Raw genomic sequence first — 21,128 nt, forward strand, 5'->3', positions numbered from 1 at the left:
ACATTTCCTATGTGCCAAACACTGTGTAAGTTTTAGAAATATAAAGACAAAATAAAAATAATGCACTCGAGACATTTAAATAGCAAGAAAGATATATACACAGCTACATATGCAAAAAAGGTACAAGATGATTTGGAAGAGGAAGCGCTGATTGCTGGGTAGAATTAGGAAAACTATATAAAGGGTGTTTCAATGGAGTCTGTAGGAGAAGGGAGATGGAGGGCTTTGTATGAAAAATAGCAACAAGGATAATTTTACTAGATCCTATTGTCAATGGAGGGTAAATAATATGGAATATAAGTAGACATATGACAATAAGAATAATAACTAACATTTATATAGTGCTTACTATGTGCCAGACAGCAGTGCAAAACATCTTACAATTATTATCAGTTAATTTGCATAACTATCTTGGGGGTTACATGCAATTATTATTCCCATTTTACAGAGGAGGAAATTGAGGTAAATAGAGTTGAAGGAATTTGTTCAAGGTCACTCAGCTAATAAGGATTGTTAGGCTAAATTTAAATTCAGGTCTTTTTGATTTCAGACCTAGGGCTCTCTACACTGTAGTGCTGGGTTGCATACACTTAAGCAGAAATAAATCCTATTTTTAGAATATTTTACTGTCAATCTAAGCAAGTTCTGATGATGAGAAATTCTTTTGAATTTTCCACATCTTCACTTAACTTTAATTCAACAATATAGATAATTTTATAAATGGATATGTCCAATTAACTAGAATATCTGCAATGTGATATGTATAAAGGCATTGATCAGATATATATGAAGGCATGTAAGTATGTATATATGTATGCATGTATATACATTTGGTACATTCTCAGGATTTTATCAGTGCTAGAAATACTCCTTGTATAAACTCCCTCCATACATAGCATTTCAAAAACTCATATGTAACTTAGAGTTTCAGTTGCCTAAAGTTATGAGAGGATAAGTGACTTGCCCACGATCACAAAATAGTTCTGTCTGTATTAAAGGTGCTCTGGACTTCATCATTTCAAGGTGGACTCTTCTGAATTCAAATCTAATCACAAGTATTCAGCTTTTCATAGAGAAAATATATAGAATGATCAGTGAATCAGTTAAGTGGGATTTGATAAAAAAGAAAAAAAATGTCATTTGGCATAGAATCTATCAGTTCTCTATCTTTATGGAGGCAGATAGCATGTTTCACCTTTGGAATTGTAGTAAATTATTGCTCATAATATTAGTTATTAATATTAATAGAAGTTATTAATTTTCAAAGCTAATTATCTTTACAATATTGCTGTTACAGTGTAGACTGTTCTACTGATTTTGCTCACTTTTCTTTACTTTAGTTATGCAAGTCTTCCCAGGTTTTTCTGAAACCATTCCTTTCATCATTTGTTACAACACAATAATAATCCATTGGATTCATATACCACAACTTGTTCATCCACTTCCCAATTTATGGGCATTGCCTCAATTTCCACTTCTTTGCCACCAAAAATAGAACAGCTATTAATATTTTTTATACATAAGGGTCTTTTATTCATGTTTTTTAAAAAGCCAGAAATAATATGCCTTTTCCTTCCATTCATTTTTAGATAAGCTTATTGGCTAATAAAAATCTTTGAACGTACTTGAAATTTTGATTAAATATATTTCTTTTTGGAATTGACTCTATAGAGCAATGTATCAATAGAGTGCTGGGTCTAGTGTCATGAAGACCCATCTTCTTGAATTAAAATTTGTCCTCAAACATTTACTAGCTCTGTGATCATGGGAAAGCCATTTAACTTTGTTTGCTTCAGTTTTCTCATCTGTAAAATGATCTGTAGAAGGAAAATGGCAAGCCATTCTAGTATTTTTGCTAAGAAAACCTCAAATGGGGTCATAAAGAGTGGGACACAACTAAAATGACTAAGCAACAACAATAAATTTATTTAAATACGAGTGATACTCACTCATATATCAATTTGATTTTATTTTCTCTATACATAGTTGGTCATCAGCCAAATTCAGTTTGAGGGGGAAAAAATTCAATAAGACACTATTTGATTGTGAAGCTAATTTAACTTGCCCCTTTCCCTCTCTCCAGGAAAAGTTATTTTTAAACAAAATAAATGAAATTCTTATATGTATAGCTCAGTTGTTGAGACTATATCTGAATGGCACAAAAACTACCTCCGCAAATACTCCTCAAAGCCTCTGATAAGATATTTGTAGACTTTTAGTATGGTGGGACAGACCACAAGTCCCAAGTTAATATTCATTCTATTCTTGGGAATATAGTTATGAAACAAATGAATGGCTTGTAAAATTCTGTGTTCAACTCTTGATGTGAGGGCATAATCAACCCATTCATATATATAAAAAAATAGTTAACCTAGGCCTTTAAGTTTCCACCCAGACTACAAACTAAATCTGGTATGATCCCTAGTATCAAAAGTAGGAATCTTATCCTATTCTATTTTCTGTTGGTTTTATTTATTTTGTTGTAATAGTTTTAGTATCAAGACTTTGCCATATACTTACTATAAGGGATTAATTATGATTTTGATATTTTAAATGAGTTTCAAAATTTATTTTAATAGTTTTAATAATTATATATCAAATGCTCTGAATGCTATGGTGTTTTGTTTTGTCCTATGTTGGGATTTTTGCTTCATGTTCAGGTTTTCAAATTTTTTGTGGGATAATCCTTATGCAATACTTAAGCATTTATGAACATTAATTTTTGTTACTTGATATTGCCATTGGGAATATCATGTCTTATGACTATTAGTATATGTTAGTTATGTTATGTAATGTTATATTTATGAGTATAAGGCTTTATTTGATGCTTTTTATAACGTTGATGCCTCTGAGCTATAGTGGATTTAATTAAACTGTTTAGCTCACCGGTGTAATTGTTAAGTATTGGCATTATGGAACAACATATGGCCCTCCAATTGTGTCAACAGTGAAATAGTATCACCTTGCCAATAATAAAACAGAGTTTAATGATATTTAGAGCAGAAACTATACATAAATGTTAGGGTGTTCATGTAAGTTTTGAGAAGAGTGTATGAGTGTTGAAGGATAGTAGGATAGTCTATCCAGATGAGTTCTAGCCTCTATGGATGTCCTATGTAAATTATCATTGATATGAGTTTTAAAAATTGTCAGAAAATAATTTATACAGGGAATAATTACTGGATATCAGTTTGAGATAGCCCATATTGCAATGTGAAAGTAGGGTTGGTCTTTTTAATGATGACTCTGATGAGCAAAAGGGACAATACTGCACCACAACTGAGAATCAAGATTAAATGTAGATTTGGGTGTTTTCTTATGCAAGAGTTTAAAGAAATAATTTTGCCAGAAGCAATAGATAGATCATGTGTGAGTGATGCATTCCATTAGTCAAAGATGGAATACTGTATAAGTAGAGTTTAGAAATCCAAGAATGGATATCTTCCTTGACTTTGCTGGAACTGAGATATTAGAGAAACAATCCCAATGACAGATTCCCCTAAATCACTGGAAGACTAGTCAGAGGATCAGGGCATATGCCCCTAAATTATACAGTGAAACTTCTCTTGAACATGAGAAAGGGGAGAGATCTACTGGATTGGAAGGAAAACTTTGCCTTTTGCCATGACCCAATTTCATTAGATCAAATTAGGAATTTTCTCTGGAGATGATATATTCCAACTTTCCCCTTTCTCCTTAGAAAATAAATATGGGAATTACCCATGTTACCTGGATGTTGGAATCCTTACTAACTGCTAACTAATTAGAGTTGATCTAATCTTACAAGAAGATGTTTTGGGCAGAACCTGAAACAAGGTACTAAGTAGAACTACCCATAATCCCTCTCTCTGGAAGGAGCATAAATAGGCCAATGGGCCAGTCGGAGAGGGCTTGAGAGTGAAGACGCTACAAGTCGAGATTTCAGCGGAATGACATGAAGAGTTGGAGCTGGCTGGAGGCTGAAGAAAGCAGAGGCAGAGGCTGAAGGACCAGACCTTTGGATTTGGTGACATTCGGAGAGAGCTCTTGGAACCAAGCAGAGAGATAGGCCTCTAAGCTAACCGGGCTATATTGGGATAATAAAAGATCTGAACTTTTATCACCTGGCTGCTTTTTGAGAAAAAGCTCACCACATTTTGGCGCCCAACGTGGGGCCGATTCAGATCCATCTGAACTAGATCACCACATTTTGGCGCCCAACGTGGAGTTAGGGGAGGCGTAGGGCAGCTAGAACAGCTAGAACAGCTGACTGAGTGCTGAGCTGGGCCCTACGCTGACCTGCCTTCTCGTTCTCCTCTCCATCCTAAGTCCAGAAAATGAATGCTTCACCAGCTTCAGGAACTGGTTCACGTTCTGAAGGCAACAATGCAAGACCTTTTTTCTACGCTCAACCCACAGCACAACCCCCATTGCCAAATCCGTGGTACCTAAATCCTGCCTATAGTCCTTATTGTGTGTCAGCAGCAGTTAAATTGGACAGGCTAAAAAGGAAGATACTTCGTAAATGCAAGGATATAAGACCTGAAGCAGAAACTGTAGAAGTATGGACAGTACCAAGATATAGCATACACAGAGGATATGGATCAAAGAAATCTAGCTACAGAAAATAACATGTTCCTGCTAGGGACAACTGATGACAAGTGCATGGAACCCACCTACTTTTACTTTGATTTAAGTTAGAGCTAGCTGTTTATGTACAATCATAATAGGGAGAAGATAGTCTTATATAATGCTGCATAATCTACTGAACAAAATCTGACTCTCTGAGAAACCTTCAGAATAGACATTCGGAGAGAGCTCTTGGAACCAAGCAGAAAGATAGGCCTCTAAGCTAACCGGGCTATATTGGGATAATAAAAGATCTGAACTTTTATCACCTGGCTGCTTTTTGAGAAGAAAAAGCTCACCACATTTTGGCGCCCGAACAGGGACCGATTCAGATCCATCTGAACTAGATCACCACACCTGGATATCAACAATTCTATATGATTGAAGAGTCTCTGACACAGGGATGAGAGATAAGCTGATAGACTCAGCAGAAATACTTTCATATTTTTTGGTAGGACTAATGGCCATGAATTCAGATATAACATTATGACTTAGAAAATGTGCTTATAAAATCTTCAAAAGCTTTTGGGGATGGATCAGAAATAAGCTTTGGCTTGGTGATTCCATCATTTTCAAAATAATACATCTCTACATTTATCTAGCTTGCATCTCTTCAATTTGTCTATATCATATTTTTTTTTAATTTTTGCAAAAAATATCAATGACATTTCCCTTATCTACCGCTCTAGTAACCCTATCAATAATGGAAGTTATATCAGTCTGATGTAAGTTAAGCTGGCCTTTTATGATCACTGTTCCCTTATTTAGATGTTTACTAATCATCCCCTTTAGAAGACATTATAGAATTTTGCCTGGAATCAAAGACAAAATCGTCTAGTCTTAGTTTGTGGTTTCCACTTATCTGAAAATTTGAACAATATTTTCACTTCTCTAGTCTTGTAATATTTGCCTAATTGTCTTTCAGTGTTTACGGATAGTGGCTCAACAATCACACCAGTTCTTTGTGTATCATGGGATGTAGCTTGCCTGAAGCAGGTCATGTTAGTATTCCCTTAATATCATTCAACTTATCTTAGCTATCTACTCTCCCTTAGTCATTTTTTCTCTAGTCTTTCCAGTCCAAAGCTTATTCTCCCTAACAGAGAAAAAATAAACAAACTAAGAGCTAAGTGGTTCTGCTTTTTCTCTATAATCTATTTCATCATCAATCTGCTCTGAATAGTACATGATTTTTTCTATGATTATTTCCCGACTAGATTTTTTTTTAAAGAGTACCATTTTTCTGTGGTCCTTAGCATTTCTCAATAGCCTGCACTTAGTCTTAGTTTTAGCATTCCTGACATTATTCTTATAGGAAAATGCCAATAGCCCTGTACTTTTGTATTTATTCTTTATTGCCTGCTGTTGCTTTCATTTTCTCTTTATTTTTTTTTAATCTAAATTGATTGATAAAATCCATGGGTGTCCAAATAACTTTCGGTTTTAGTTTTCCTTTTTATTATTAGGAGAACTGTTTCTTCCTATATCTTTTGAATTTCACTCGAGAACAACTCATCCATCCTGAATTCACTTTCCCCATTGACTTTTAGTTCATGGAAGGCTACCTATCCTTTTCTCTGAACACTTTGAAAAATTCTCACCCAAAATCTAGGATGCAGGTCAGAATATTTCTGGATTTTCTCTCCTCTATAGAAGATACTACATGGTGTAATTAAAAGGATCCCACTGCTTCATTTGACTGATAAAAATTGAATAGTAGTTCTGAATAGTAGTTCTCCTTATTAGGTTCTTGACCATTTGAAAAAAAAATTATCATTAAGGCAATTCACTAAATTATTGGCTGTTCGGCTTTGGCAGAATTTAGCTGCAGCAGATGTTGGTTAACTGAAGCTCTTCACCACTATTGTATTATTTCTCCCCATTAGGCACTTGATAAATTTCTAGAATTCACTTATTTTCTTCTGATTCTCAAAAGTTAAATATTTCCATGTGGTACTTTTTTAAGAGAAATAGATGAGCAACTGCTGTTTTTAAGTTTAGAAGGGCAAGTGGCAAATAGGCTACACTTCTGGAAAAAAAAAGATTTAATTAAACCATTCTGTAGATCATCTAGAATCTCTGTTGTCCTTTGTTGGAATATTTAGCTATGAAAAGCAAAGAACTTAGAAATCTGTGAAATCAGTCAATGTGTTCTTGGCAACAAGATTAGGACAAAACAATTAAATCAGCATCTACTTTATGAGATGTCAAAGTTGATTTTGATCTTGTGATTGATAGTTTTATTTAAAAAAACACAAAGTAGTTCACTAGTACTTGGAAATATATACATATACACAAAGTATAGATAAGAAATTTTCAAGATGGAAAGAATGAAGTATATTTATTATAAATTGACAATTATTTTCTATAATGATAGCATTTATCTGCTAAGTTGTTTCTCATGCTGAATTTTTCCAGCTACTTTGTGTCATCTGAACTCGTTTCTGCAGAAGATCCCTCTAATAAAAAGTTTCTCCTCTTTAGGGTACATTGTACAAATTCTAAAGGCCATTAATCATCTTGACCAAATCATGTATCTAATATTATCGTTAGGTCAACTAAGTTCTTAGTTTTAAGCAACAAACCAACAGGTTTAATACTGGTTGATATTGTTTTTTAAATACAATTTTTAGGTACTAATATTTTAATTTTTTTGAGCTAATAAAGAAAAAAGTAATAAATGAAAAAGGCCAATACAATACTTATAAGTGTATGCACATATACAATGTTGGGGATTATTCGAATGACCTTTAAAGCCCTTTTTTAAATTAAAGACTATGTGTTAGACAAAGATGATAGACAAAATGCTAAAACTATATGGAACCATAGGGATGTTCTAGTTTTCATTCATAAGCTAATGGCCTCCTTTAGACTTTCATTATCTTTCTCCTAGACTATTGCCACAGCCTCACAATAGTCTCCCTACCTCAAAACTTTCCTTTTCTCACCATTCTTCACAGAGATGCCAAGATATTTCTGAAGTACAATCCTGCATGTCACTTTTTGCCTGAAACAAAAATGGCTTTCTATTGGCTTAAGGATAAAATAGAAACTCCTTTGTTTGGCATTTCTAAGTCCTTTATAATTTAACTTCTATTTACCTTCCCAGGTTTCTTGTATATTTCTCTCCTCACATACTCTACCCTGCAATTAAACAGGTCTACTTACTGTTCTATATACATAAGAATCTAACCATTTTGGTGGGATTTTGTAAAGGTGATTGTTTCCACCATGTCTGGAAAGCACTTCTTTTTCACCTCTATTTCATGAAATCGGTACCTTACAACAACGTTTGGTTCATATGCTATCTCCTATCTAAGGCTTTTCCTCAATCTTCCAAATGTTACTGGCCTTCCCATCCCAGAAACTGCATCAGTTGACTTGATATTTACTTCTCTGTACATATTTTATTCCTTCCAGTAAAATACAAATTGCTTTTGGTTTTTGTTGTTTTTATGAAGACATGAATCACACAACAGTTAAAAAGAGATAAAATGAAAAACAATTCCTTAATTCAAGGATCTTACATTCAACATATAATACTAACAGTCTGACAACTACAGAGAAATATCTCAAACTGTTGCTTTGTTGTATAAGAGGGCTGCTCTCAATCATTTGGGAATTTTAACATGTGTCTATTTCTTTATCCTGCTCCAATCCAATTATAATCCTCGAATGGTAAAGAATAGAGAGGGATGGTAGGAGAACTGATTTGCTCATTTGTAAGACCTGACTTTCAGACTAGTCAAGGATCCAACAATAATTTCGTATTAGATAATTCTTTATTTAATATTCACTCGAATAAATAACTAATAGAGTAAAAAATATCATTTATTTATTTGATGATTTTTATTAGTTTTTGAATTAGATTTCCTTAGTTTATCTTTTACTTGTGACATGGCATTTGCATTTCCTGAAGTCATATGAATACAGGAAGGTTCAAAGACTTTTTATGCTTAGCAGGCATCTAAACACAAATAATTAGCCATATAGTCTGAACTTAAAGTATTTCTCTTAAGGAAATCTTGACATTGGCTTAAGGAAAGCCAAATCAGAGACATGTTCTGCTTTAAAAATGTGAACTTATCCTTTTCAATTGATGTAAGAATAAGTTATATGATGAAGAAAATTAAGTTAATATCCTAATCTATTTCCATCCTTTTATGAAATAAATTTTCAATCAATAATCAGAAAATAGGAAACATGCTTGAAAGAAAATGAAATAACTGGTAAGAGTGCAAGGTAGCAGGGAAAGAAGGATTCTCTTAGTGGCTCCCATTACTGAATCAAATGAATTATCGGGAACTTAGCATATCTAAGTAAAAAGAATAAATAATTTATTCAATGGTACTATTTCAAGTGAATTTTTTTTAGATAAAAATAAATAGAAAGGAAAGTAGGATAGCAGAGTTTGCTCAGTAGATAGAATACTGGACTTGCAATTGAAAAGATTCAAGTTCAAATATGATCTCAAACACTTATTAGCTATATGATACTGAACAAGGTATATAAATAGTCTTCTTCAGTTTCTTCAACTCTAAAATAATAATAACATTTTCCCCCCAGGGTTCTTATAATTTAAAAAAATGAAGTACTATCTATAGAGTGCTTTATAAACGTTAAACTATTATTTTTAGGATACCAGAATTAAAGAATAGATCTTTAGGGCCTAGCATAATGTTTTACATGTAGAAAATGCTTAATAATTATTTTTGCTTAATTTAATAAGAGCTAATACATACTATTTTATGGTAATACTTAGATTTATATTATTGTTTGCATTTTTTCCCATCCTTTAGAGCTCAGTGACTATCACACGGTAAATACTTAATAAGTCCTCATTCCTTTGTTTCTTTCTTCCTTTCACTTCTCCTTCCTTCCTTCCTTCTTGTCTTACTACCATTTAGCTTCCCTCAGTCTCAGTTTCTTCATCTTTAAAATATGGATATTGGATGAGATGACCTCCAAAGGATTCTCAATTTTAAATTTATGTTCCTAAAGCAAACTCTAATTGAAAAATTAGCAGCATTTATATTCATTTTTCATGGAATTTTAGAAAATACATTTGTATATTTTGGTGTCCTCAAATTCTGCAGAGTTCTAGTCATCATGGAGGATTCAAGTTTGTTTTTCATTATATCTAAATTCAGAAATCAGTAATGATAATACTTAATTGTCAAAAGGGACCTCAGTGACTACCTAATTCAACTCAATCATAAAAAAAATGAAAACTTATATCCAAGAAGTCACTTTTGGAGCTCCCTAATTATTAAGCATTTTCCCTTACATCAACCCTGTTGCTATCTTCCTCATATATTGTAAGAACTATTTTTCCTGAATAATCTATAAATTCATTAGAGTACAATGGTTTTTCCTGAATAATGACAGTTCTGATTTCTGTGTGGTTATTGACATACAAATGAAAAATACTGAATGGTTATGGAATGAGTAGCATGACATGTGAATGGGAAAATTCTACAAAGTTAATCTAAAGTTCATAGCTTACTGTTAGCATATCATCACATTTCATATCTGGTGTATCTCCATCTTCACTTTTATTATAGAACTTTCGGAAAAAATTGAATGCCACAACTGTGTACAGGTAAACGACTACAGCCAGCAATCCCACAGTCAGAACAAGCTAAAAAACAATAAAAAATATATTGAACACACATGAAAATCATCAATCATTTGCCCAGCATATTTAACATGCATATGGTAGGAAGTAATGATAGTGAACACAATTAGATTTACCTAGTTGAATATGACTAGATTTATCTAAGAAACAAATAGCATACATACCCAATGTATGATATTCACCTTTTGTTCTTACACCCTGAGTATGATGAATGATTTATTTTTAGGTTCCATTTCTTTATTTTAGTCAACTGTTAAGATTATTTTATGCAAGACTTGACTACATAATTAGCGCATACATACACATATATATATACCTATATATAAACATTGTGATTATTTTATACATATATAATTTATATACACCTGCATGTAGGTATCCCAAATCACAGTGTGGAAATAGATGGGATATTTCTTGGCAAAACAAGTCGCATTGCCCTCATTGATCTTTCAATTCTATTTGTGAAATTAAATTGGTGAATAATAAAATTTATCCAAAATCAAATGCTAGGGAGAAGTTCACCAACAATTTAAGCTATCATGGAAATTGGACTGATTGAGCATCTCATTAGAATATATCTCTGACCCACTAACTATTAAAAAACTGCTGAGCTTCTTCAGGTTTTCTTCCTTTGTCTGCTAAGTAGATGTGAAACAACAGAAAAAGCACAGACTGAGAAGTCAGGAGGTAGGGGTTCTCATCCTGGCTCTACCACAATAAGAAGCATGAATCTTATTCACACTACCTGATATTTCTAGTCCATGCTTTCTTTACCTAAAAAGTGAATGTGTTGTATGAAATTATTTTTAAGGTCTCTTTTAGTTATACTCAAGATTCAACTTGGCATAAGGATTCTTATCATAGATATAATGGTCACTTTGAAACTTTTGTGTTGGGAAAAATATCAGAACAAATCCCAAGCTAGCCATTTTGCAAAGTGCAAAAATCATCTATTTGAATCAAGAAGTCACTGTTTTGTTTTTGTTTTGTTTGTTTGTTTGTTTTAAGCTATTGTGGTAAAAGAAGTGGAAAGACTTTACCTGTTTGCCATTGTGTGTCACTGAAGACAAGATGGTACGTAATGTCTTGAATCCCATAGCAATGTCAAGAAGATGTGCAGCAAAAAAGAAATTATTGTAATGTCCAAGGACAGACATTGTCATATACCAGGCTAAATAGAGAAATGACTAGTGAGAAGAAACACAGAAAAGAAAATTATTACTTTATCATTAATTTGATACCATCTAAATCCAAAAATTTTATTTATTTGATTATTCTTTCAGAATATGAGTAAATATGCTATATAGTCATGTTAACTTGTTCTTTATAGCTTCTTTTAGATTGACCCTTTCAGCTCATCAAAAAATCGTTTTCAGAATGGAGGAACTAATTGTTAATTCTCATGTCCTTTTCAGAATTTATTACAGTGAAAGCACACAGGTGGTCAGAAAGTGTTACTTACTTGCTACTCTACAATAAATCCAAAGGATTAGCAGAAAATGCTTGAGGTTTTAGTTTAGTTTTTGTTTTGTTTTTTTCACATGCTCCTCCCTATATTGGAAGCAAATAAACCAGCCTTCAGATGACAATCTAAGAGTCAGTGCTATAGGGGTAATGATCAAAGTTTGAATTAGGCTGGCAGAAGAAAGATTGAAACAGAAACTGTTAGAAACATAGAATACTTCTATGAAAAAGTTGAAGCTAATGGAATAAACGAAATTTTGTAGGAAAAAGGATAGCAGAGCAAGAAGAGCAGAATGAAAATGATTCCATGGACTAGATGCACATTTAGGTATAGGCCAAAGAAGGGAAGGGAGCAACTAATTTTTGGAGAGGACAAATAGGAGAAAAATGAGGATATTGTACAGGTATGGAAAGTAAGGGAAGAAAGAATTTCCATTTAGCAAAAACATCTGTAAACAACTACTAATATAAATTCAGTGTCAATATGATGGAGAAAGGTCAAAGAGAATAAAGACTAATAAAAAAAGTTGTTGGACTTAACTGGTGATATTGAAAGGCTGAGTGGTAGATTGTTGGGGACAGACATGAAGTTCTGAGGGGTTAAGAAACTGATAAGGTAATAGAGGTTGCAATTTTATTTGAACATCTATTAAGCATCTACTATATACCTGAATAATGTTGTCGAATAAATATATATATTGGGATGAAATTAATGTGAAAGACATTTTTATAAATTATAGGATCTGAATAGAGTATAATGAGTGAATAATAAAACATTTTTAAAAATTAAGATCAATTTAAGGTGGTGGATTAGAATAAAGGGGATCAGAGAAAGATTCATGGAGAATGTGGGAGTTGAATTGGGCACTGAAAGAAGGAATATCAAGAAAGGAGAAGTAAATTTCAGGCTTAGGTTTCAGAGTGAACAAAAGCTCAGGGGGAGGAAAGGGAAAAATGAAAATGGGGAAGAGATGTCTATTGTATCTTCTTTTTAAAAAAAATTTCCACAGTTACATATAAAAGCAATTTTTAACATTTAGTTTTTTAAATTTTGAGTTCCAAATTCTTTCTTGTTTCCTTCTCCCCTCCTTGAGAAGGCAAGCAATTTGATATGTGATATAAGTTATATATGTACTATCATGTAAAACATATTTCTACATTTGTCATGCTGTGAAAGAAAACACAGAGAAGAAAAATAAAAAAAAAATGATAAAAAAGTTTAATAGTATCATTTGATCTGCATTCAGACACCATCATTTATTTCTCTTGAGATAGATAGCATTTTTCATAATTCCTTCAGATTTGAGAGACATCTGTTTTGACTGGAATATGCTAAGTATATGAAGAATAATGTGTATAAATGAGTTAGGGAAAATAGATAGGAGTCAGATTATAGTGGGCCTTGAATTCCAGGATAAGGAATATATAGTTTACTTATTCACTGAGAAAGCAATGCAAGTTTTTGAGCAGAGGGATACATGATTAAAGTCATTTCAAAGAAAGAAGGAGGAAGAAGGAGGAAGGAGAAGAAAGTTGGAAGTATGAATTATAGGACAGAACTTGTAGGTAGAAATATGAATTAGGAAGTCGTGACAATAGTCTGAAAAGAAAAGAAAAATGAATAGCTGAGTGAAGTTGGTTGAAGTAGAAGTGTGAAAAAGGGAATGAATTTAAGAGGATTTTTAAGATAGGATTGATAGGAAATAATAATTAACAGTATAGTCAACTATATAGAAAGAGAGAAATGTTAAGAAGGAGAGGTTTGGGGATTAAATATGAGTTAATTAAAAATGGAATTGGTAAGGATAATGTGGCTACAGAGATATTTTGATATAGAAAGATGGACAAGAAGGGGAATTTAATTTTAATAGTTGATGTATATGTAATACTTTAAGGAGTACTGTAAAATATATGCTTCTCATCCTTTGATTGATACAACAATCAAATGAGACAGGAATTATTATCCCCATTTTACAGATTAGGAAACTGAACTTTGACAAGGTGAAGTGACTTTACATTGGTGAGATAGTGGGTAAGATACAGGGGTAGAATTTGAATCTAGGGAACTTGAAAATTATCATGGAAAGAACATTGAACAACTATTAAGATAGCATGGAATCAAATGTTCACTTCAGCATTTATCAGTTATTTCATAATAATGATGTTGATGATAATTTTTATATAGCACTTAGTATGTGCTAGGCATTGTACACTTTATGTTTATTGTCTCATTTGATTCACACAATATCCTGGGAGATTGGTGCTATTATCATTCCCACTGTACAGATGAAAAAACCGATGTAGAAAAGGTTCAGTGACTTGCCAAGGGTCACACAGCCAGTCTCCGACCCTAGTACTGTCCAGAGTTACCTGCTGTCCCTGTAATCTCTATATTTTAGATAATATCTTGGAGAGATGAAATTATTTGCCCATGATCACACAGTAACAATTAAAAGAGACTGTCTGCTAAGGCTAATGTACATAATTATTGGAGAGAGGCTTTATGAGTCATCTCTTCTAACTCTTACTTTAAAATGAGGAAAATGAGTCTCAGAGGAGCTGGACTTGCTACAGATAACATAGGTGGAAAAAGCAAAGCCAGGATTCAAGCTCATATTACATGTCACTAGAGACTGGGTCCCTTAAGGATCTGAATAAGAGGAAAAAGTCTAGCCCTGATACAGTGGAGGAATACAACATGGAGGACTGTAAGTATGATGCAAGGACTCAATCTTATATTTGCACTTCCAGGACTTGGCACAGAGCAGGCACTAAAATAAAGGCCTCCTACTATTGATGTAAAGTATCCTAGGATCTAAGAGATATTAAGATATTAAGAGACATGACTTTGAAGTAGGTCCAGGAAGTATTTTCATAACGTTTTTTTTTTTTGACAAAACCAGGACAAGAAGCAGATAACATAGATAATGTAAATTGTTTAAAGAAAACAAAATGGAAAAAATACCCAAATAAAGTCCATAAACACATTTTGTAGAATGGGTGAGAAAATAGTTTGTCTTAAAGCAGGTATATTCCAATGGGTTCATTATTTTTTAATGCTACTTTGATATCTTCCAAGACACTATGCTTATTCTAAAAATGTTTCTTAGTAAAAGAAGGCTATGTTAAGGAGATCTGAAAAATAATTTCATACTCTTCTCCTTTCAACAAATGTGATTTAGTCAGAATGAATATTTCTTCAAATATTTCTTTTTATTTTCTCTAGACATTTGGCATCTGCCAGTAAGTCAGAAGTATGTTTTCTTAAAGGTATTCATACATTTCAAATGTAAATTAATTTGTATCATGATTTCTTTTCATATGTAAACAATCACCTTTTTTCTTTTAGCATTTGAAAACAATCTGAATAAGTAGAGAAGAACTAAGTCATAATTTTCTTAGAAATTAACTTCATTAAGTAAACTGATGATGGGAAATTTTTAAAACACACACACATCTTATAAATGTTTTGCATATTATAAATGATAAGACATTGTTAAATTGAAAGAATATCTTATTTTGTAGTAGATTTATTAAAATAAGCTTACATTGTCAGTGAAAACAACACCTAGTTTCCACATCTGATACTTCACATCAATTGAATTTAGTCTGAAATGATAAAAAAATTATTTGTGAGCATATAAGTATGTGTATATGTATTTTATATGTGAAACACACACAACTACATCTATCTATATATCTATATCTCAAACACATGGATTTATAATAATCCTACAGAATTCATTTTGCTATTATGAATGATAAAATATTCCAGTGGATATATACCAATCCTATTTTTAAATGTGTCAAGAGAAGACTTTACAATAACTTTTGGTAATCCATTCCAACAACTTCTAGAGTGTAAAACAGACTTGAAGTACTGTCTCTTGCTATTAAAGAATATAAACTCTGATTCTATCCCCAATAGACTTTTCACTTTTAAAAGGACAGATTAATTTTATCTTAGGCAAATATACAAATTTCTTCTAATTTGCATTCCTGAAAACTAACATATGCCCATACATATGTATATATGCACATATAAATATGTGTCTATTGACTATCATCAAAATTTTGAAAATTCTCCCATCTTCATGCCTTTGTACTGGTTGTCTCCCAGGCTTGGAAGGCCTGGGATGCTCTTCTTCCTCATTTCTGCCATACCTCACTTCTGCCATATAAACCCTGCCCTCTTTTCAAATTGTAGTTCAAGCAACATCTTCTCCATGAAGCCTTTTCTGATTTCCTTGAACTGCCAGTGACTTCCCTTTTCTTATGCATACTTCCATTGCCTTCCCTTTTCTTAGGCATACTTCTTATGCAATTATTCTCTTTGTACCACCTCTGCATATGCTAATGTATGATTAAGGATTATTTTATTTTCTGTATCATAAGTGCCTCTAATGTAGGTGTTTAATGCATAAATCTCATAAGCGTTGACTATGCTCTGAAGTTTCTTTTTCCTTTTTTAAAAATTCTTTTTTTATTCTCCATTTTTTATATAACCATTTATACTTAAAACAGAAATTAACTTCTTAATTCCCATTAGCAGTTGCTAATGGATTTTTGAAGTTTTTTCCCTATTTTAACAGAAGGCTTCTTTTACTCTAGCATAGAGTTAATAATGAATTTGTCTTTAACTCTATATTCTCTGCTTCATCAAAATCAGAGCTTTTTAGCAAGTCCCATCTTTTTGCGGTTGTCACAAGCACTGAAGCTTCCCTCACACAACATATCAAACTACTTAAGGACATATTTTACTCACAGAGATAATAAATACCAAACTAAATGCAGCTGATATTTTTCTAATACCATGAAACAGCTAAACAAAATTTCATAAGGTTATTATCTAATGTCATTGATGATTCCTAAACAGGTAAAAATGAAGACTGATTTTTATAAACTTTTAATAATCTTTTCTTTAGGAAAATTAAGGAAGGTAGTTGGCACAGTGGATAGAGCACTGATTTACAACAGAGTATGAAAAGATATAGGTTACATATAGCTATAGTTATGATAAGGAGGAAATTTAAAGGCAAAAAGGGAAAAGGACAGGGAGAAGGGAAGGTGTTGTGCCACAGTTCTCTTTATACTGACTCAGTTTCCCTGCACTAGTTTCCCTTGTGTCAGTTTCCTTAACTATTCTGTCTCAATCCCCTAAGTTGTAAACTATCTCCCCCCCCCCCCATTAAGACTGAGGACTCTAAGGTTATAAATTGTTAGCAAGATAAACAAGAGAGTAGACCTCTTGACTCTTTTTTTGTCCTCAAGAATTTACAATATCCCTTTAAAATATTCCAAGCTACCTCACTGATATCCTTATTTTTGTGGATTCAGACATCCCGTCTCTGGGTTTTTAGGATTTATGGCCTCCCCTATCCTGACAGAAGTTTTTGGAGCTTCTTACCCCTTCCTTTGTTTAGAGAAAAGGTATTTAAGAAGTTGGGGTTCTCCCATTCATCGCTGGAGGCTGGATACTGGATTCTTTGAGATTACAGTCTCCTTCAGCCCTGGGACCAACATGGATTCCTTAGTTCCACTATATCTCTATCTCTGTCTGACTGAATAATTTGAGATGGGAGTCCTGTGCAGTCAATTATACTCTCCCATTAATAAAATATTAAAAACTCTCTAATCTCTCTCCTGCCTCAGTTCCTCTGGCATTATAAGGGGAGCTAGTGATTTTTTTGCCTCACCAATATGATTGCACATATCCAGGCAGAATAGCACTACAGACACCTACATATTCTTGAAAGGTGGCGTTCTTTTTGATATGTCTAGTTTTTTCTCTTATCTCACATGATCTCTAAATTTATTGTGTATACTATCACTAAAACAATTATCTTTACTGTAGAACATGTTTAAATTTTATAAAGATTTTGAAGTGTTACTTAGGCATGGATCTTATAAAGATAAAAAAAAAAAAAAGCATTTCCACACCAGCCATTCTCCAAACTGATGAAGTCACAGTTCAAACACCTCCAGTCTCCCCCTCAAAAAATTTATAAAAATTGGGAAAACAGAATAATGTTGAAGATGAGAAAACTATTTTAAAAAGTGTGCTTCAAAGAGAAGAAAAAAGACCAGGAAATAAAATCTTTGATCTTAATTTTCTCTTTTAAACATGGTTACTTTGCTTTTCATGCTTCCATAATTTATCATGAGGCAGCTATCAATCTCTAATTAGATAGTGAGTTTTTAATTATTCTTCAAAAAAGTGAAAAAAAATTATTCTTCCACAAATAAAATCAGACTTGAACAGATAGATATCTTATTGGGAGCCTTTCAAAAAGTTGGCTTAATATGTATTGGTTGATAAAACTTAAATCTCAGGTGATTTTTAAATTTTGTAGTTACTTTGATCAATAAAAGGGATTTAAAAATCTAGTTTATACAGTATATCTTCAAAGAGGAAGATGAAAGTCATATCAAGAATGGAATATGCATCATATTAGTAAGAGTAGACCATATTCTTCATCTTGGACTACTAATCATCTTCCTTTCATAGAAATGTATAAATCACAATCACTTTCAATCCAGAACTCAGAGAAATTTGAATATGTTTCTGAATATTTTTGTAAAAGAATATTATGAAAAAGCACTTTCTTCTTAGCCCAGTAATAAGCATCACTTACAGTTTCTTTAGTATACTAATTTTATTCCTCAGACAAAAAGATCCTTGCTAAAGATAAATTATTGACATTTGCATGAATTTACACTGATAATAATAAAATAGATATTCTAGTTTCTTCATTAATGGTATGCTTGACTTTATTATTGACAAAATGTATGCTTGATAATATAAGTAACTTACATCTGGCGATTAATATTTAACATAGTAATATTGTTCTTTAGGTTTAGGAAATGAAATTAAATTAATAGGAAAAGATCAAACATCTCAAGTGAAACATCACAGAAACATAATAAATCTAAATTTATCTATATTTATTCGTATTTTCTCTTCTCTTCTAGTAGTGTAAGAAAAACATCTATGATTTGGAAAGCTGAGGATTGAATTTTTAAATGCTTGATTTTAAGGCAGGAGGAAATACTCACACAGCTGATAAGGAGCTGTCTTTCTTTGGCTTTTTCTTTTCTCGCGCATCACTGAAATCTAGAGCAGCCTTATCCATGCCTAGCAATTCACTGATTCTATCTCGGCCATAGAACTCTCCATACTTGTCCATAACCTGAAAGGAAGAAGAAGGAAGAAAGATATTTTTGCCAGTTTCAAGTCCTCAATAATTTCATTTTCTAACATTAAGGTGTTTCTGTCTTTCCTATATTTAATATTGATTCATTATTTGGAATCACATTGCTTAATAATAAACAAATAAAAATAATCAAAGCCTCTCAAAATATACTTATTTGGTAAATATGGCTTATCTACTTTAGCTTCACTAGCCCACAAGAATCTATACATTGTAGCCATTGCAACTGTTTAATTCATTATTCTTTTCACTCATAGGGAGTTACTTTCTGCCATAATGAAGATTACCAGTCCTTGTTGTTTATTTATTTCATTAGATAATGAAGAACCCAGATTCTAATCTAGATAAAGAGTGTAATGCCGGAGAAACTGAGGCCGCCACAGTTTTCTTTAACTGTCCTGACTCAGTTTCCCTGTCTCAGTTTCTATTGTCTTGGTGGAACCTCCAAATTGTAATGCCGGAGAAACTGAGGCAGGAGAGAGATTAGAGAGTTTTAATATTTTATTAATGGGAGAGTAAGATTGACTGGACAGGACTCTCGTCTCAGATTATCCAGTCAGACAGAGATAAGTATACTGGGACCAAGGAATCCATATTGGTCCCAGGGCTGGAGGACCCAAAGAATCCAGAGTCCAGCATACAGCTGCCAGCCGCCATTCTCCAGCAATGAATGGAAGAACCCCAACTTCTTAAATACCTTTTTGGAGACAAAGAAGAGAAAGGGAGGGAAAGTTTTTTTATCAGGGAGGGGAAGCCATAAAACCTAAAAATTCCAGAGACAAAGAAGTAAAGATATCATGGGTTGGTCTTGGAATATTCTAAAGGAATATTGTAAATCCATAAAAGAGTCAGGAGAGCTACTCTTTTATCTTGCTAATTTATAACCCGAGAGCGAATAATCCTTAGTTTTACTGGGTCAGAGACAGAACAGTTAAGGAAACTGAGACAGGGAAACTGAGTCAGGACAGTTAAAGAAAACTGTTGCATAACAAGAGTAGTCACAGTCTACTCTGACAAGGCTAAAGTCAAGAATTTGGACATCCTGTTCATCTCTGTTCTGGGGACTCATTCACTCTTAAACTACTATCATTTCCATTTTAGCCCTTGAAATAACACTAACAATAAATATGAGGAAAAAGAAGAGAAAGAGGAGGAGCAGAAGAAATTAAAATAAAGAGAAGGAGCAGGGTATAGTAAGGAAAATAGAGAGAGGTGAAACAAAAGAAAAAGTGGGAAAAGGACAATACAAGAAGTGAGGAAATAGATAAGAGAAGATTAATGAGGAAGAGGAAAAAATAGAAATTGAAGTTTAGTGGATAAGGAAAAGCTAATTTTGTTGGTATAGGGTTATATTATAATATAAATACAAAAAAGCAACAATTAAAATGGCATTTATAAATATATTTTTGGAAAATTACACCATCAATAAAAGTTAATCAAAAAAAGATTCAATTTGTAGTATATTAGGTTTCAAAAAACTGAAGATTTTTAAAATAATCACTTTTAAAGGGATCAAAGAAAGGTTAAAGTGTTAGTCCTCTCTATTTCTTGAAATGGATAATAAACATCCCCAATTATGAAATCTTTGAAATTTGGTTCCAGCCTAGATAAAGTGTTATGATTAATATTTGGAACTGTACTTTAAAAAAAAAAAAAAAAAGAGCTAAACACACATCTGTAATAGCTTAGAAATTCAGGAAAGAGAATCTCATTCCCTAGAAAGGAAGCCTCCATATCTGCATTTCCTTTCTATTGCAAACAAACATACCACCCTAGAAAAGGAGGAACCAAGTAGTTGCAGAGAATATAACTGCGAGAACAATGGTAAGTATTCCTTGTTAATTCTAGGATTTCAAGAATAGAAAGCTGGCAGGCATGGATCAGCTGTAAAGGAATAACTAAGAGATTCCTGGAAAATACCAATTTCCTAGACTTGCTCTACTAGAGAAGATAGATATTCCAGAAAATGTCAGATTTGGAAATCAAGTTGGCAAGTTTCTGGACCTAACAGGAGTCAGCACTATAGGAATATGAAGAACCACATTATGATGGGGAGAGGAAGTAGTCATGAGGCCCTTGTGGAGTGAGGTATATACATATGGAGAGTTATAAGGGAAGCATTAAGTCCAGGAGTATAATAAATCTGGAGAATTTTTGGGTCAGGGGGATAGTTCTAGCTCCCTGATAAGAAGGTGAGCTAATTTGAC

The 21,128-nt window shown here is 32.9% G+C and overlaps 1 protein-coding gene across 1 annotated transcript in view; it reads right to left on the reverse strand.

Annotated features, from left to right (window-relative positions):
* RYR2 (ryanodine receptor 2) overlaps window positions 1-21,128 on the reverse strand; it is a 522,738-nt gene that overhangs the window by 12,217 nt on the left and 489,393 nt on the right. Inside the window, exons 99-102 of the mRNA XM_051996568.1 lie at window positions 18,767-18,900; window positions 15,259-15,319; window positions 11,287-11,433; window positions 10,115-10,249 (exon numbers count right to left, since the gene is read on the reverse strand). Of these exons, the coding sequence (XP_051852528.1) occupies window positions 10,115-10,249; window positions 11,287-11,433; window positions 15,259-15,319; window positions 18,767-18,900 (477 nt within the window). The remainder of the gene's footprint in view (window positions 1-10,114; window positions 10,250-11,286; window positions 11,434-15,258; window positions 15,320-18,766; window positions 18,901-21,128) is intronic.

This window comes from Antechinus flavipes, chromosome 4, assembly GCF_016432865.1.
Source record: "Antechinus flavipes isolate AdamAnt ecotype Samford, QLD, Australia chromosome 4, AdamAnt_v2, whole genome shotgun sequence".
NCBI lineage: Eukaryota > Metazoa > Chordata > Mammalia > Dasyuromorphia > Dasyuridae > Antechinus > Antechinus flavipes.